Below are 16,294 nucleotides of genomic sequence, written 5' to 3'. Positions count from 1 at the left end.
CAGAGGATGCAGGATGTAATGGGAACTTTGACCATATCTGACATTTTAACTGGTGTTTTGGACACAAACTTGGGACCTACATGATGACGCACAAGACGGGGCTACAAGCACAGGGGGCTTTAAGATGGAGATGGGTGATCACTAAAGGGAGCTGGTGGTGAATAATGTGACATATCCAACCATGCCAGAAGTCTCACCTAGCACAGCAGTAGGAACCAGAGGATCGTTGGGCACTGTGGGAGGAAACACGGTGAGGAAACCTTCTAAATTTCAGCGTTACTCAAACGTACATGAGGACCTAAAAGTGAGCAGTGAACATCAGGAAAATTCTGTGTATGGCTGCTGATGGACGACACGTTCCTCCAGCCATGACTTAAACATGAGTAAAAATGTTACATCTTAAGGATCATCTATCCGGTAAAGCCATGAATTATTTAACTTGAGACAGAAATGATTTCTCAGCAGTTCTTCCGTTCACACATCAGACATAAACACGTACACTTTCTACACTGACATTGGCCTTTGATCAGGCAAACACGACATTGATTATTGGCAACTCCGTGTTATAACACTCTAAACTGAATATTTTTGGGTGTTTTGGACTGTTGGTCATACAGAACAAGACATTTGAAGACATCACTTTAGACTCTGGGCAACGCATCCTCATACAACGGTTGGTATGATATCTTACGAAAAGTCCGTCTTCACAGGAAACAACTTGGTTTAGGCAACAAAGCTATTTAGTTAGGTTTAGGAATATATCGTGGTTTGGGTTAATATAACTCCGGAATTGGCATTACTTAAGTACGGAAGTTGTGGTTTCAAAAGGGGAACGAAGGTCGGTCTCCTGGGGTTAAAGTCCGGTGATTTTTGAACCACCCATCCACCATGACCTCCTCCTTACGTGGCGTTTATCGCTCTTTATACTTCCTGGTTCACAATTACATGGATAATATACAAACTGATTTTGTGGGATACTTATATACGAATTACAGTGCATTACTTTTTGTAGATATAGCTATGAACGGTGTATGAGAGCAGCCTAGTCTGGGAGACTTCGATGGATGTTTTTCACTATTTTTGGACGATTTAGAGAACAAATGATTTACCCAAAAAACAATCACAAGATTCATCAGTCATGAAGATCATTCTAGTTTTGTCCACATGTAAATGCTGTAATGAAAACTGAGCTTGAGAACTGTAACTTGGCTGTTAATTAGAATAACCTTACAATTGCAAAATTCGAGTCTCATCAGTGAGGATAGAAGAGAGGAAAGATGAAAATACGTAGATGTGTTAGAATGGAAAAACTGAATATTAGATTATAGACAGAGTTGTGTTCTGGTTAATACTACAGACTGTTTATGGTTAGAAATTATAATAATAATATTTATAATAGTCTTGTTTGTGAACCTACATCTGTTGTTGTAGTTGTGAGAGTCCATGAATGTCACAGCCATGGGATCTTCTCCGTGCAGAGTGCTCTGGTCAGCATAGCTGCGATCCATGGCGTTCACCATGTGGGTCATTTCCTGCCGCGTCGTTCCGATGGCGTCTTTACGTTTTTTAGCCAGTTTCCTGTCGGGGGGCAGAGACAGACACAGTCAGGCATCTTATAAACAAATACACAAACATCAGCTAGCCTGCAGACCGACGCCTTGTAAGGAAGAGTCTCAAATTTTAAAGTAGAGTATGATTTTGTCTTTTTTTCGGTGATATAAACACGGCCGGGGGGGCTGCAGGCTGCTGAGTCACGATGCAGAGTTTAGATCCAACAGAAGAGAAGAAAGGTGGGGAGAAGAGAAAAAGAGAGGAAGAAAAGAGGAGAGAACAGGCAAAGGAGGTAGAGGAAAGGCTTGTTTGTAAATGGCAGCATATAACAGGCTCAGCGGAGGGAAAATAGCATCTAATACAAACCCGGGGAAATGACCTATGACCGACAAGCAAAGGAAAAACCTGTTATCAACCTCGGCACCAGAGATGAGCTGTCAGATGAAAAGTTTTATTCTCAAATCGATTTCTAGTTGTTTGAAAACTCTTCACATGTTGTAATTCCACGAGGGAGGCTTTCAATAAAGCAAAAGCAAAAAAAATTAAATATTTGGTTTTCATCCGACAGCAGAGATAGGAAAAAAATCCCATTAACACAGGGAATGACTTTTGATCTACAGAAGCACAGGAAAAACCATTTACCAACCAAAGTACCACAGTTATCATCATATGAGTAGCAGACCTCGAGGTCACATCGTGAACGAGTAAAGAATAAGGAACTGTAGACTGTCTTTCTAGGAAAGATATGTTTAGAGATACCTGATTTTTATATTTGAATCTGCTATTTTTCTTCCCAGGCTTTTGTTATATTGTGGAATTAAATGCCAGAAACCGGTGTCTGATGAAGAAAAATAACTGTTTAAAATCTAAACATCGAGGTATCATTTTCAGTTTTAACTCTCTCTCAGTGTGTGCAATCCATAAAATCCCAGGAAAAGTAACCATAGAGGGCTTAATAACTCGGAGCATGACAGAGCATGCAGGAACATTTTGTACCCAGAGCCATAGATGTACATCAGTTAGGACAACATCTGTCTGAACAGCAGAGCAAACATTTATTATGATTATGTTTGAATTAGTTAGTTACCCACTTGTTTGAGCTCAAACATGAAGGTAAAAAATATTCTCTCAGAGGTTTTTGATGAAGAAATAAATGTTTGACTGTTGCGTAACTGATATATATATATATATACGGCTCTGACTTCTTCCCAGTGAACAGACAGAGAGCATGCTTTGTTTTATTGTATATTTTACCTCTTCACCCCAAAACGCCACCTCTAAGACCACACACACATATAATACACTCACACACTCACACTCAGGAACATTGATTTAACTGCTGGCCAGCTGTTTATGTGGGTGTCTGTGTGTGCATTGTCCAACAGAAAACATGAGAATAGGAAAGAAGGCGATACATGTATTATAAACCACCATATGCTGCGTACTAGTACTGTATATAGCGAAGTAGAAACAGAGAGAAGGAGAGGAGGGGAGCTGTGACCAGAACTAGAGTGAGTTTTTTTTTACTGTTTTAATAATTTTTAAGATCTGGATTGTAAAATTTAATTGCAAATTGATTTTGAGCGCAATATGTGTTTATAAAAAGTACTGTAATATCTATTGAACATGCCGGATCATTAAAATGGTAAATATATGCCGAGACACCCTGCAAATCTCTTAATAAGAAATAACAAAACTAAAAACATAGCAACATGATCCTCTCCTGCAAAAAGGTTGTCTTTGTAAAAGTGGTTTGGACAAAATATACCCGGAGATGAATTTATAAATGTGAAACGGGGTTACAATGTTCTGTATGAGGACATTAAGAGAAATTGTAGACAGTAAATGTTTTTCTGATAAATGTATTTGAATAGATGCTACATTGTCTTGCCATTTAGTTCAGAAGATATTTTTCTGCCCATTTTATCAAATCAAATTGCCTCTCTCTTCATCACTAATGAGAAAAGCCTATTTTTTATTTTTCCGTAGTCCTAATAATGTGAAAGAACAACACAAGAGAAATGCATTAGAAAGATATTACACATGTATTAAACATATTTGCAGATTCTAAGAGTTAAAGATTTGTTCGATTATAACAATCTATGAACTATTACATGTAGATGTAGATTTACAATAAATCACTGCTTTAGGATACAAGATTAAAGGTCTTATTTATAACATTTTTATGTAGACAAATGTTTTTTTTAAATAAATGATAACCTGTCATGCTACATTTTGTTCGTCCGGTGAATGCCGACACAAGCTGGTGATGAATAAATGTCAATATTTATTTATTAATTTGTTTTTGTTACTGCTAAATAGTTAACTCTTTTTAAAGGAAGTACAATGAGGTGTTTAGGGATCCATTTTGGTCACAGCCGGCGAGAGACAATAAGAGACAGAGTAGAGAAGTAAAGAGTACCCACGACACGAGAAAACCCACCAACAACTACCAACATCAGAGCCGTGTGCTCCACACAGGAAGCTGACCCAGAAAAGAGATGCTGAGTTCCCATGATACCTGTGACTTGATGGGCGGATGGATGATCACATGACTACATGCACACAAAGAGCTACAAGTCACAAGTGCAGCATTCTTTTTTCAAATAACACGCTTTAGGCCTGTGTCGTCCCACTTTGGCCTGCTTTTGTTCTGGTTTATGGCCCACTTTGGCCTTCGTAAGCCTGCTTCAGAGCAACTTTGGAGCATGTAGAGGACACCGGGGCTGAGGTCAATTCACTGTCAGTTCAGTCCCTTTCAAATTTAATTTGTTAATAATGCAGCAATTATTTATTATATAGTGTTATTTTTATTTTAGACAAGAAACCATCAACATTCTCTTGCAAAAAAATGAGTTTTTAATGTCTAAACATTTAAAAATAATTATATAAATGGTTGAAAATCCTGACCTGACTGACATGAAAGTGAACTGACCCCCACCCCGGCGAGGCGTCAATGAGGATGGCTTTGGCTGGTTGGTCAGAGCTGGAAAATGTGTTTTGTCTTGAAAAAAGTATACTGCATCTTTAAAAATAATAACAACAACTAGCCACTAATAATAATTCGCCCAATAAGGTAACAGCAGCTGGGTGAGCTGATTGTTGATTGGTTGTTTACTTACAGGTAATAAGAGTATGAATAGTAGGTCCTCCTGGGGTTGTGAGCCAATCAGAAAAGCAAAGAATGAGACACAAGGGTCATGAATATGCAAATTAGGACAATACTGTCCTGTCCCAACCAGCAACAACAGAAACAGAAGAAAACACCTTTTGATTTGCTACAACTTGAGGGTCATGCAAGGGGTTGTTATTATAACTATGGGCCCTATTTCTTTAAAAAAAATTCTAAATAAATACTACAAAACAAGCTTATAAAACTATTGCTAAAATAACGAACTATCAATATTAAACTATATATTCATGCAATATTTTAAAGCTGCATTTACTGTAACCTAAAGGCCCTGATTAGAGTTTTTTTTAGCCCTAATCAGCCAATCACATAGACGGTAAACTCCTAAACAAAGCTATCCGATCTGTATAACACCACGCAGCTCGCTTCCTGTAAAGCAAGCATGATGTCATTGCGATGTCATCATGTCCCACCATTTTAAAGATGCAGTATTGTTCAAAGTTGTAAAGGTTCAATGACGATGAAGATTGATCTCCCCAGAAACCTCAATGGAAAACTGCTAAACGCTGTCAACACAACTTCACACTCATGAGGGTCACAAATCCTTTTGATAACATTCAAATCCTTTTCCCAGTTGTCACAGTTTAGTTACACATCAATCTAAAAATGTCAGATCTGTTTTCATAGCTCAAAACAAAGATGCATTATAACTGAAATCCAACTATTTAGGACTCACTAAGTAGCTTTTATATCCCATGCAGAGATATGCAAATACGTTTTCTCAACCAGAAACTGCTGTCATGAGTTGATCAATGTTGGTTGCCGCAAGATGTCATATGCTCTCATAAATCAAACTAAAAATGTAACTAAATGAAAAGGTAATACAAAAAAGTATATACCTAGAAACAAACTTACTTGGAAATATGCAATGCCCAAAAATACCATTGATCTTCAGCTGCTGCTAATATATATTTTCAACCTGTCAGAAATGCAATTAAAGGGATAGTTTGGGTGTTTTGAAGCCTCCAGTTTGGAGAAACAGACAGGAGTTACCACACGGGAGCAAAGCAGTGTACTGCTCTGGACGGGGCCGGCAGCAAAACCTATTTTAACATGATGTTATACCTCCTGTGGCGGTCCTTGAACACTTTGTGATCTACCGCTAACGTTTACCTCCTCTAGTCTCCTCGTGCCCAAATGCATGAACGCAGCATGAACTGGTTATTATTCAAAACAACAATAGATGCTTAATTCAGTTCCTCCCAGCTGTGCATGGAATTACAGAGTAGTAAACAACAGTTGCCTCCCAATAAATCTACCAGTTTGGACCAATTTTCTGTTATAAAAAGGCCTAAAATCCTCAGGGGGACAGGTTGTGTTCGGTTACCGTAATCAGGCCGAGGAGAGCAAACTGTGGATCAAACACTGTCAAGCTTTTGGATGATGGTGAGTTGATTTCAAACACTGTTGGGCATCACAAAATAGTCCTGCAATAAATAGAATATTTCTATCCTCCACTTTAAGCTCAGGTCTTTTGGATGTGCTGTATAAATAAACTTGCCTTTTGATATAATTTACAATCACACTTTGACACTAAATCTGCTGCTGGATCTCATGAATCCATTAAAAGAATTAGAATAAAAAGACGGAGGTCACGAGGCTGCGAGAGCAAAGTTCTCCGGTGACGAGAGTTCATTACTGACTGAGATTTAATGACTTTAATTGTTTTTGATCTACTGAGTGAGATCCTGATTGGTTGTAATTGACTGTTTTCCTGGTTGCTCTCTAAAGCCTCTGGCAAGACGCACTACTTCAGCGCCGTCTCCTCAAAGAGACCGTCGATGATTACAAGTTGACGATAATTAATCTTGTAACGTGTTGAAGATACATGGTGGTCAATGAGCAAATCAAGCTATCTCTGTTTATACTTTATATGAATGAAGAATAGATGCGATACGAGGCACTCAACATGAATGTATCTGAACCTGAATATGCAAATGAGGTTTCTAATTATTCTCTTTTTAATGAGGCACTCAGGTTCCCCGAACACCAGAGTTTAATTGAAAGGTCACAGGAAGAACGCCGTGTTTAGTAATAGTTAATTATTACACATATACATACTCGTGTTCACGACTTTAGAAATGTGCATACGCGCATATGCACCCGCACGCCCTGAAAAATACAAAGACATAATTCAGCCTGGTGTAGCCTCACAGTTACTCAGGTTTGATGAATAGAGAGCAGGCTATATGCCAAACAAAACTTGTCTAGACTTGAGATGGGGGGGGGTTTGACTCTCCTCACAGCTTCACAGACTTTTGACGTGATAATATTACACAATTCTCATAAGTCACCACTCAGCCTTGAAGGCTGTCATGTTAATAAACCCCCCAAAAAACAGTAGTCACACTAACTTATGTTAGAATTAGGATAAGAGTTATCGGTGACACTGTCTATGACGCCCATGTCTATAATGCATTATAAACATACTTTTAAATGTGTTATAATCTGCTTACAGGACTGTATATTTATAGTTATAAGCACTGCAGCTGCATTCTCATGTTGTAGCTGCCATCTCATGTTGTAGCTGTGTTTAGCCACCACATGGTGGAGCCCTGCACCAAACTATCACCTCACAGGACAAAACAGTGACACCAGGAACAACTGTGACTCTTCTACATGCTATTCTACAAGTGAAGGATGAGATTTATATATATATGGAAAGAGACACAATGATTCTGAAATATCATTCTTTCAGTCTCTGTGTTCACATTTTCTTTAATTTTTCCTTTTTTTCTAACAAAACAAACCCCTTTTAAGTGTAATCTACCACATCACACTAAATGAGAAATTGTTGTGCTTTAATTCTTTTAAGTGTGAACCTAAATGAATGAAGTGTATGCCATGTTCACTCTCCACTTTCCAACATTTTGCTTTTTCCTCAATCATCTTGGCCAAGATCTCCTTTTCTTTGCACAACGTCTCCTTTCAACTCTAAAACACCACATTCTGGGTTTCTATTAGATGTCTGTGATGTGTTTATATAATGAATGTGTGCTGTAATATTCTAAATTTAATCTTGACGTCTTCTGCTTGAGGATCTCTTTCACTGTGTTTCTCTTTCTTACTCTCAGTGAGTCGGCTGTTCTGAGTGGTTGTTTTGTCTATTTTGATTCAACAGCTGCACTGTACAAAAAAAAACCCCACAACATATCCTCAGATCTCTCCCGCGCTAAATCACAACAACTGTGAGGCAGAAGTTTCTAATTTTGGAAACACCATATTTTCACAGTGGATCTCAGGAAAAAAACAAGCCTTCAGCTCTTTAAAAACAGAACAAACTTGAGGAAGTGATCGGGCTGGTTCTGAAGGGAGATCAACGTTTATGGTGGATGGATGGAAGATGGTTGTTACTACAGCAAATACTTGGACCAACACACAACAAGAGAATGGATTTAGGTGTGTCTGTGTGTGTTGCATCTGCATGTGTGTTGGTGTGGTACTGTTGTTCTTCACGATACTCTTCATTAAAGCTGTTATAGCGGGCGTGGTTAAGACCTGTCACTCACCTCTTCTTGACCAATAGGATGGCTACCAGCACCAGCAGTATAAAGACGAGAACACCAGCGCTGATCCCAGCGATCTTCACCACCCGGTCCGTCTGTTTAGCGGGGTCAGGGATGACTTCTGGCTCCTCTGTAGCACCTAGAACATTTATAATGACAATAAAACATTACAATTACATCATAATATCATCCCAAACTACAAGAATAATACAGTAATTATTGATTCTTTTGTAGTATTAGGAGTGGACAAAATGTCATATTATATCCCCATTTGTAAAACATTGGTGTATTTACAATTAAAAGAAGGTATGCTTCAGTGGAAAGCTGTTAAATGACATTAAAGGGATATCTCAGCAGGACTTTAAAATCTTAGTTTCCTAAGAAAAATGGTGACAGAAGAGTGAAAATCCAAAATGAAGGATATGAAATGTAGTTTTTGTAATTTGTAGTTCTCACTTTCATATTTTTTTATTTTTTGATTGAGTTCACAGAGGCCCTATGATGCTAATTTTCAGGTGCATACCTGTATTTTGGGTTTCTACCCTAACATGTTTACATGCTTTAATGTTAAAAAAAACACGTTATTTTTCTTATACCGGCAGCGTCTCATTGGTCAGCTGGCCCACTCTTTTGTGTATGGGCAACCGCACCAAACTCCGCTCCAGCTCAGCTCTAACTAGCTTTGTTTGAGGGCGTGCCAAACTGGCCGCTAGACGGGTATTATGCAAATGCATTACTTGGTGACATCACCACATAACGGTTTCAGGCATTTCAGGCAGTTCGGGGGCAGTGTTTCTGTCCCTTTGACGTGGATATCACTCACTAAAATACTAAAAGCTTTTTGAGCCTGATGTTTCTTTGTGTTCTTGTACAGTTATCATGTCGGCCACTGCTGTTGGAAAGATGCTATCCATCTGGAGAATACACGTGTATAAAATATCCAGTTTCCAGTAGATTTTTTTTTCTTGACAAGCTGTTATTTCAAGCTTTCAATACATCTTCTATAAGAAATTATGTTTTTGTAATATGATGAAGAAGTAGTAACTTAAGAAACAGAAAGACTGAAAACCAAACTATTATCGTCAAAAGCTTTATCGTCTGGGTTTTCCTAGAGCTGCGTGTGTTTTTGTTTGTGAAGAGAGCTGTACAATATCGGACAAAGAAAAGTAAAAAAGTGATCATCTTTCCACCCAAACTCTCCATTTTTTTAAATAATCTTCTGGGGCAGTGAACTAGTCCAATAAAACCAAACCCAGCAGCCAACTAAGCTTTCCAGGAAGCTTGATCTTCAGCTGTGTAGACCTCTACATGTTGCTCTTTTGCACTGACTGTAAGCCTGTTATACAAATAATAGATTCTTGGCACTATCTGAAGTATTTACGCAACCCCGTGTCACCTAGGGCTGGAAAAGTATGCCACCTAACAGCCTCAGGAATTATGTTTGTTTTCTCTCAAGATGTCTGTACAAAATGCCCTCACATCAGGAAAGTGGTGCGTGCGATAAGGAAACAAATCCCGATGAGCCATTTAAACAGGAGGGTTTAAAGATCAGGTAAATATCAAGACTCTAAATATTCCTTGTAAAGCAAAGTCAAACAACTGCCAACACAAATGCCATGGTAACTGTCATTCAGGATCCAGATATAGCCAAAAGTTCTGTTTGAGGAGCTTATTTGGCTCACAGATCGAAATGAACAGTTAATTCTCCGTTAATATGACTGCTATTTAATAATGAACAAAAAGAGATTGCTTCTACCCACCAACTGTCACCTCTACTGAAAAGAGTATGTGTTTTACAGAAGACATATGGGCATTAAGCAGATATAGTTTAGCAACACAACAAAGAAACAAGACTCTACAGACTCTGAGTCGATGCCAGCAGCTCTGTGAGGCTGAGCTCTGCTCTGAGCTCAATGCTAACGTCAGAATGCTAACATGCTCACAATGACAAATGAGCGGGTATAACGTTTACCATGTTCATCGTCTTAGTTTAGCATTTTAGCATGCTAACCTGTTCCTAATTAGCACAACATACAAAGTACAGCCATAGACTGTATAAAAGAAGTGAACGTAGTTGTCACCCATTGGTTTGTGGGCTGATGTTTTGAAGCCTTGAGTTCGGCATTTTGGCTGCCGCCATCTTGTTTTTTTGCAACCACAAGTGACACGAGAGGGTGGAGAAAATTAAATTAGAACGCTGAATAAGACATTTTTAGGTGACCAAAATGTTACAGTTAACTTTCATGAACTGCAAAAACACTGTGAAAGGGTTAAAGTTGTAAGACAAAAACACAGACAACTCCCAGACCGGACAACGCCGTGGTAGCGACCTGTCAATCACAAGGTAGCCACGCCCTAAAGCATCCCCTGCTTTATGGTCTATTTGACTCTAAATGGGATCATAATTTACTAAATGAACATCATGCTGTATTGAAGAAGACTTGAAACTAACGATTGAGACCATAAACTCATGTTTACAATGTTTACTGAGGTAATAAATCAAGTGAGAAGTAGGCTCATTTTCTCATAGACTTCTATACAATCAGACTTCTTTTTGCAACCAGAGGAGTCGCCCCCTGCTGGCCGTTAGAAATAATGCAAGTTTAAGGCACTACTCCGACCTGGAGGTTGCCAACTGAGTACAGCTGAGGATAAATGTAATTTTTTTTGCAGATATTTGGTAATAAACCAAAGTATTGGACAAATTCAAATTTTGTCCTGATGGTGGCGCTAAATGAAAAGTCAGGGGATTTACAAAAGTCATTACAAGTCATCATGATGGAGACATGAATGTCTGTACAAAATGTTGTGCCAATCCTTGAATAGATGATGAGAAATTTCACAGGATAAGTTCAAACTTTGATCTGCTGGTGGCGCTGTATGAAAAGAGGATCCCCAAAGTCTTCAGGACTCTTTGGGAAACATTGATAACTGAACAAAATGTCACGGCAATCCATCCAGTAGATGAGATATTTCAGTCTGGACCAAAGTGGTTGACCAACCGACTGACATGAGCCATGATGCTAGCACGTCTAAAGACTATCTATTAGGAATGAGTTAATCCAACCACATTTTCTTGCACACTGTAAAGATCAAATCCTGTGAAAAGACTAACAGAGCAGCAGAGGAAGCTGTTTAACCGTGGCTTGTACCATCTTCTGTAGCGGGGTCAGTAAAAACACTCAGCTTACAGTTTCCATCTTCTCATTAATTTTGTTGTATCACACCTGATGGTACATGTAGTGAACTCTCTGCTCTTCTCCTGCTCCTACTCCCAGCTGCAAACACGCTACAAATTGAATACACACAAATAAAGAAATGCTCAATTGACTGTGTGTCTTGCACTGTTCAGTGTATTCAGGTTATCTTGGTCTCATTGGGAAATGCTTTTGAAATGCAATTTGACTGTAGCTGTCCAATGTGTCTGCACCAATGTCACAGTATATTACTTGTACTCAAACTCATTTCTCTTCCTGATGACTTCAGAGAGTTGTCTGAACTCCCCGATTTCGTCTGCTTGGAATATAATTCACAAATGATGTTTCAGGCAGAGTGCATGCAGTGGCCATGTTGATCATGCACAGAAAGTCAACAGAGAAAGAGAGCCGGCATCTGTTTTCATGCCCCTGAGCTTAGTGATCTGATCCCATAACGCCAGAATAGTTCGTACAGCGGCGTAAGAACATTATCATGCATTATGATAATCCAAATAATCCAACACAAAAACGTATGCACAGAACTCAACATAATGCAATACATCTATCAAACAATAATCCACTTCTAATGCTAAATATCAACAAGATAAACATAATCTCTCTCTCTCTTTATCTCCCTCAGTATTTGTGACCTTATCATATTATTTTGTTATAAAATGTTTCTGCCTCTGAAATCTTGGAAATGTCCCACATCCAGCCCAACGTCATTATGTAACAATATTACACTAAAGCATGGGAATCAGATTGATGGATGAAGCATTAGCAGTTAGGGGTGGGGGAAATAAAATCAATAAAGCATAGTATCGCAATATTTTGCGTGGCAATATTGTGTCGAGATGTCAGTATTGATCATTTATTATATTAAATATTAACCTCTTAACAATCCAACAGTCCGGTTCTGCTGCTATTCTGTATTTCAGAGGCTGTAGCGGGCTCAGTCTTAAAGCTAGAGTGAAGAAACTGGTATCATATGAAACTAGAAAACATAAGGAATCGACACGTCATGTTAGTTTGTCAAGGAGAACGCTATATAGGCTCCAAAGTTAAGCTACATTTTGGTGAGGAATATCTGGCATGGCCTTTTTCAAAGGAGTCCCTTGACCTCACACCTCAAGATATGTGAATGAAAACTCTATTCTTATTAGATAAAACAAATGTTGACTGCATAATTTGCAGTTGAAAAAAAAGGTAATAAATCGCAATATATCTTATCGCAATACTGAGCATATCGTAATAAGATCGTATCGTAACTAGAGTATCGTTATAACATAGTATCGTGGGGCCTTTGGTGATTCCCACCCTTATTAGCAGTGATCTGTCAGCCAAAATGCTTTGAAGGTTAAGGTTCACATTATCGTATATTTTTCTTATTATCAGCAATTCCACGAAAAGACCAAAACCAACAATCAAACTTCCTTCCCTGTCTCTCTGGAGAATGGAGCGAATAAAATACATTAAAATAAAATAAATACTGACATCCGTATGGGTCGGGCTGTAGTTAATTATGCGGTAAAAAGAAATTCAAGGTCAAATCTGTCTTCAATATTTAGCATTAATTGCTTTATGTTAACCTACTTTATTTTCAATGACTATCAGACCAGTCAGCGGGTATCAAAACAAGACATAACAAAAAAGAAAAACAATCCATAAAAGAGTCCTGAGACCTGACCTCATAATGTCGGTGGTAGCTCTTAATGTCTGTAAAAATTATCCAGGTCAGTCCACTAACACTCACAACTTACCCACACACACAAAACACCCTGAGGCAGCAATGACAACACACAATACCCGAGATGACCTAATAGGACCACCGCCGCTTAATCCTCCCTCCCGGATGCACGGTTGAGCGCACACACACATGCAGAGGGACAGAGAGGGAAAGAAAGGAAGGGACAGTCGTCTGACCTCTCCGTCCATTAGAGTCTTTCTGCCTTATTAAAAAAAATAAAAAAATAAGTTCAGCTTCACTAAGACCTCCTCAGAATACAAAGACAGAGCGTCATCTCTTTCTAGCAGCCTTTGGCGAAGAACCTGTTCTAGTAACTACGACCACCAGCAATTCTTGAAATGTGATGACGCTGGAAACACAGTAACTTCCCTCATTTTCTCTTATTTTAGAGCAGAAACATGACACCTTACAGGCACTGAAGAGATTGAATATAACTTTGATCTGTCCCATGGGATCAATTTCTTAAAAGAGCCTAATGGCTAACATGTCTTGGTCACATTGAACTCTGTGACCTTAACAGAAAACAGGTCTTTTCAACTTATTATATTTCAACGTTCATTTTATAGGAACAAGGTCATAGCATGGAACAATGCCACTTATGCCACAGTATTTATCGTCTAAGCTACTCTAGAGTGTCTGTCCCTTGATGGATCTTTATAAAAATACACAAATCAATCAGCCATAATGAATTCATTCTGCAATAATTATGTCCGATTGAAAATTATGTGACTTTTACTGTCTGGTTTTATGCTCCTTCGGCACTAGAAGGTCAAAGCAAGGACCATCAGCTGAGTGCCAGAAAGTCATTATAACTTATCTTTTCACCACAATAACACCCAGAATGCAGTAAGATAGCTCTCAAGTACAATTCAAGTCAAATAATATAATGACTCTTGTAAGTATGACATCAATCTTCTATATTATTATGGGCTTTTATCTCTCATCTGTTGTCTCAATTTGTGTAGAAGTGTCAACAGGATACTGACCCAAATCAAAGGTATTTATTTTAAAATGTCATGCTTACTAGGCCTGTCAAATGATTCAAATATTTAATTGCGATTAATTGCATGATTGTCCATATGTTAATGTTATATTGTAATTAAAGTGTTCTGAGGAAGGGGTTGGTCTATTGAGTAGTTGCTCAAAGTGTTGGACCCATCTCTTGCGCTGTTCTTCGCTGGTTGTAAGAACATTCCCATCCATATCCTTTATCTGAGTGTTGGTTTTATGTACTCTTCCTGACAGTTGTCTTGTTGTGTCATAGAGCCTTTTCATATTGTGCTGCCTTCTCTGCTTGTGTCGCAAAGATCTTCTGTGTTCTGTCTTTCCTCACACTAGCCTTCACCTCTCTATGTGCCTCTGAGTAGGCTTTTTGAGCCTCCGCTTTCTGTGACCTTGTTTTGCTGTTGTTAAGTGTCTTTCCTTTTCTGCCTGATGACATCCATGGCTTGTGTCTTCTTTTCTGTGTGCCTAGGACTTCTTGACATGTTTATTTTCTTCTTTCTTTCCACACTGATTTTACCTGTTCTAATGTACACAATTATTATTATTATTATTACTATTTATATCAGTTCATTTTGTCTTTTCACCCGTTTGCTTTCTAGTTGTGCATTACTAGCCGAGTTAACACTTAAATGACCTCGCTGTTCTTCGAAGCTCAACGCCACCAGGATTGTCAATTTCATTGAAAACACGTTAATGCATTTTTTCTGTTTATCCTTGTTCTTACTGCACACGGCTAAACTCTGATCCATCAGCCGCATTTCTGAAAATCTTTTCCTGAAAACAGTGTGTGTGCATTTGTGTGTGTGTGTGTGCGTGGTTGCCCGGGGATTAGACCTGTCTGATAATCTATCAACATATGGCTGCTAGTAAAAACATGACATTTAGACTGTGTGCACGTGCAATGACTAAATGTGCACACAAACACTTAACACTATCACGTTTTCTCTCTCTAAAATGCAAAACATTATGTCGTCACCAGTAATACTCCACTAAACAACTATCAAAACAATCATTACATCAGTGACGTCATATGAATAAATATCAGATTAACAGCTATCATTAAGGGACGGCAAGCAACAGAAGATAAGCATTGTCCAGTGACCAGAAAAATATAGTAAATATAGTTATTTTAATATTATTAGTGATATCTAAAAACGTATTCTGAAATTTTTCTAAGCAGCCAAACACTGGAAACAATTTTTGCCACCTGAGTTTTATCTGATTGTCAAATTCACACTGATCTGGGGTCTTTTTTTACATCAAGTGGTATCAACAGTGACAGTGAGCTCTTACCTTTAGTAGCAAGCCTCAGACACTGGGTCTTAGTTTCCTGAAGAAAAAACACAATAAGATCAATACTGAGTCCCCAGTACACACACAATACACACTGTAGCATTGACAACACCTGCAGATATTCTATAGTTTTAAGTACTCTCAAAAGTCATAACTGCTTGCAGGTAGAAGCTGTAATGAAGTTAATGTGAGTCTTTCAATGTGTACATACTGTATAAGTCTATTTATTCAAATGGGCGGCTGTGGCTCAGAGGGTAGAGCAGGTTGTCCACCAATCGGAAGGTCGGTGGTTCGATCCCCGGCTGCTCCGGGTCACATGTCGATGTGTCCTTGAGCAAGACACTTAACCCTAAATTGCTCCCGGAGGCATAGCCATCGGTGTGTGAATGAGTATTTAGATTAAATCCTGATGGGCAAAGTTGGCACCTTAGTAACCTCTGCCATCAGTGTATGAATGTGTGTGTGAGTGGGTGAATACTGACATGTAGTGTAAAGCGCTTTGAGTGGTCGGAAGACTAGAAAAGCGCTATATAAGTCCAAGTCCATTTACCATTCATAGCAGTTAGCAGGTGTGTGTTTAGTGCGTTTTCACATGAATAAATATTTATTTACCCTCTCCGTGCTGCTGACAGCTTGAAGGTAGATGTTGTAGTTCTTTCTCGGGGCCAGCGGAGGATTCCAGAAACCCTGGGAAATAAAAGAAAGTGATCATCAATTTTAAATATGAGGCTAAACATACGTAGATTGTCAGCTACTAATTTCACTTATTACTTCTGCTAAAGAGGCTGTTTTCTGGTTTGTCTCT

The 16,294-nt window shown here is 38.6% G+C and overlaps 1 protein-coding gene across 24 annotated transcripts in view; it reads right to left on the bottom strand.

Moving 5' to 3' along the window:
• ptprk (protein tyrosine phosphatase receptor type K) overlaps window positions 1-16,294 on the bottom strand; it is a 133,269-nt gene that overhangs the window by 19,632 nt on the left and 97,343 nt on the right. For 13 of the 24 annotated variants that reach the window (XM_074616280.1, XM_074616275.1, XM_074616279.1 and 10 more), the window contains 6 exons: window positions 16,102-16,176; window positions 15,490-15,526; window positions 8,251-8,386; window positions 4,674-4,703; window positions 1,418-1,578; window positions 198-233 (listed from right to left, as the gene is read on the bottom strand). In XM_074616280.1, the coding sequence (XP_074472381.1) occupies window positions 198-233; window positions 1,418-1,578; window positions 4,674-4,703; window positions 8,251-8,386; window positions 15,490-15,526; window positions 16,102-16,176 (475 nt within the window). The remainder of the gene's footprint in view (window positions 1-197; window positions 234-1,417; window positions 1,579-4,673; window positions 4,704-8,250; window positions 8,387-15,489; window positions 15,527-16,101; window positions 16,177-16,294) is intronic. The other 11 variants (XM_074616285.1, XM_074616288.1, XM_074616298.1 and 8 more) reach the window with 3 other exon arrangements.

Source organism: Sebastes fasciatus, chromosome 18 (genome assembly GCF_043250625.1).
Source record: "Sebastes fasciatus isolate fSebFas1 chromosome 18, fSebFas1.pri, whole genome shotgun sequence".
In the NCBI taxonomy this organism is placed as follows: domain Eukaryota; kingdom Metazoa; phylum Chordata; class Actinopteri; order Perciformes; family Sebastidae; genus Sebastes; species Sebastes fasciatus.
The sequence above is the reverse complement of the archived record's forward strand: the minus strand, read 5'-3'. Positions and strand labels throughout refer to the sequence as shown.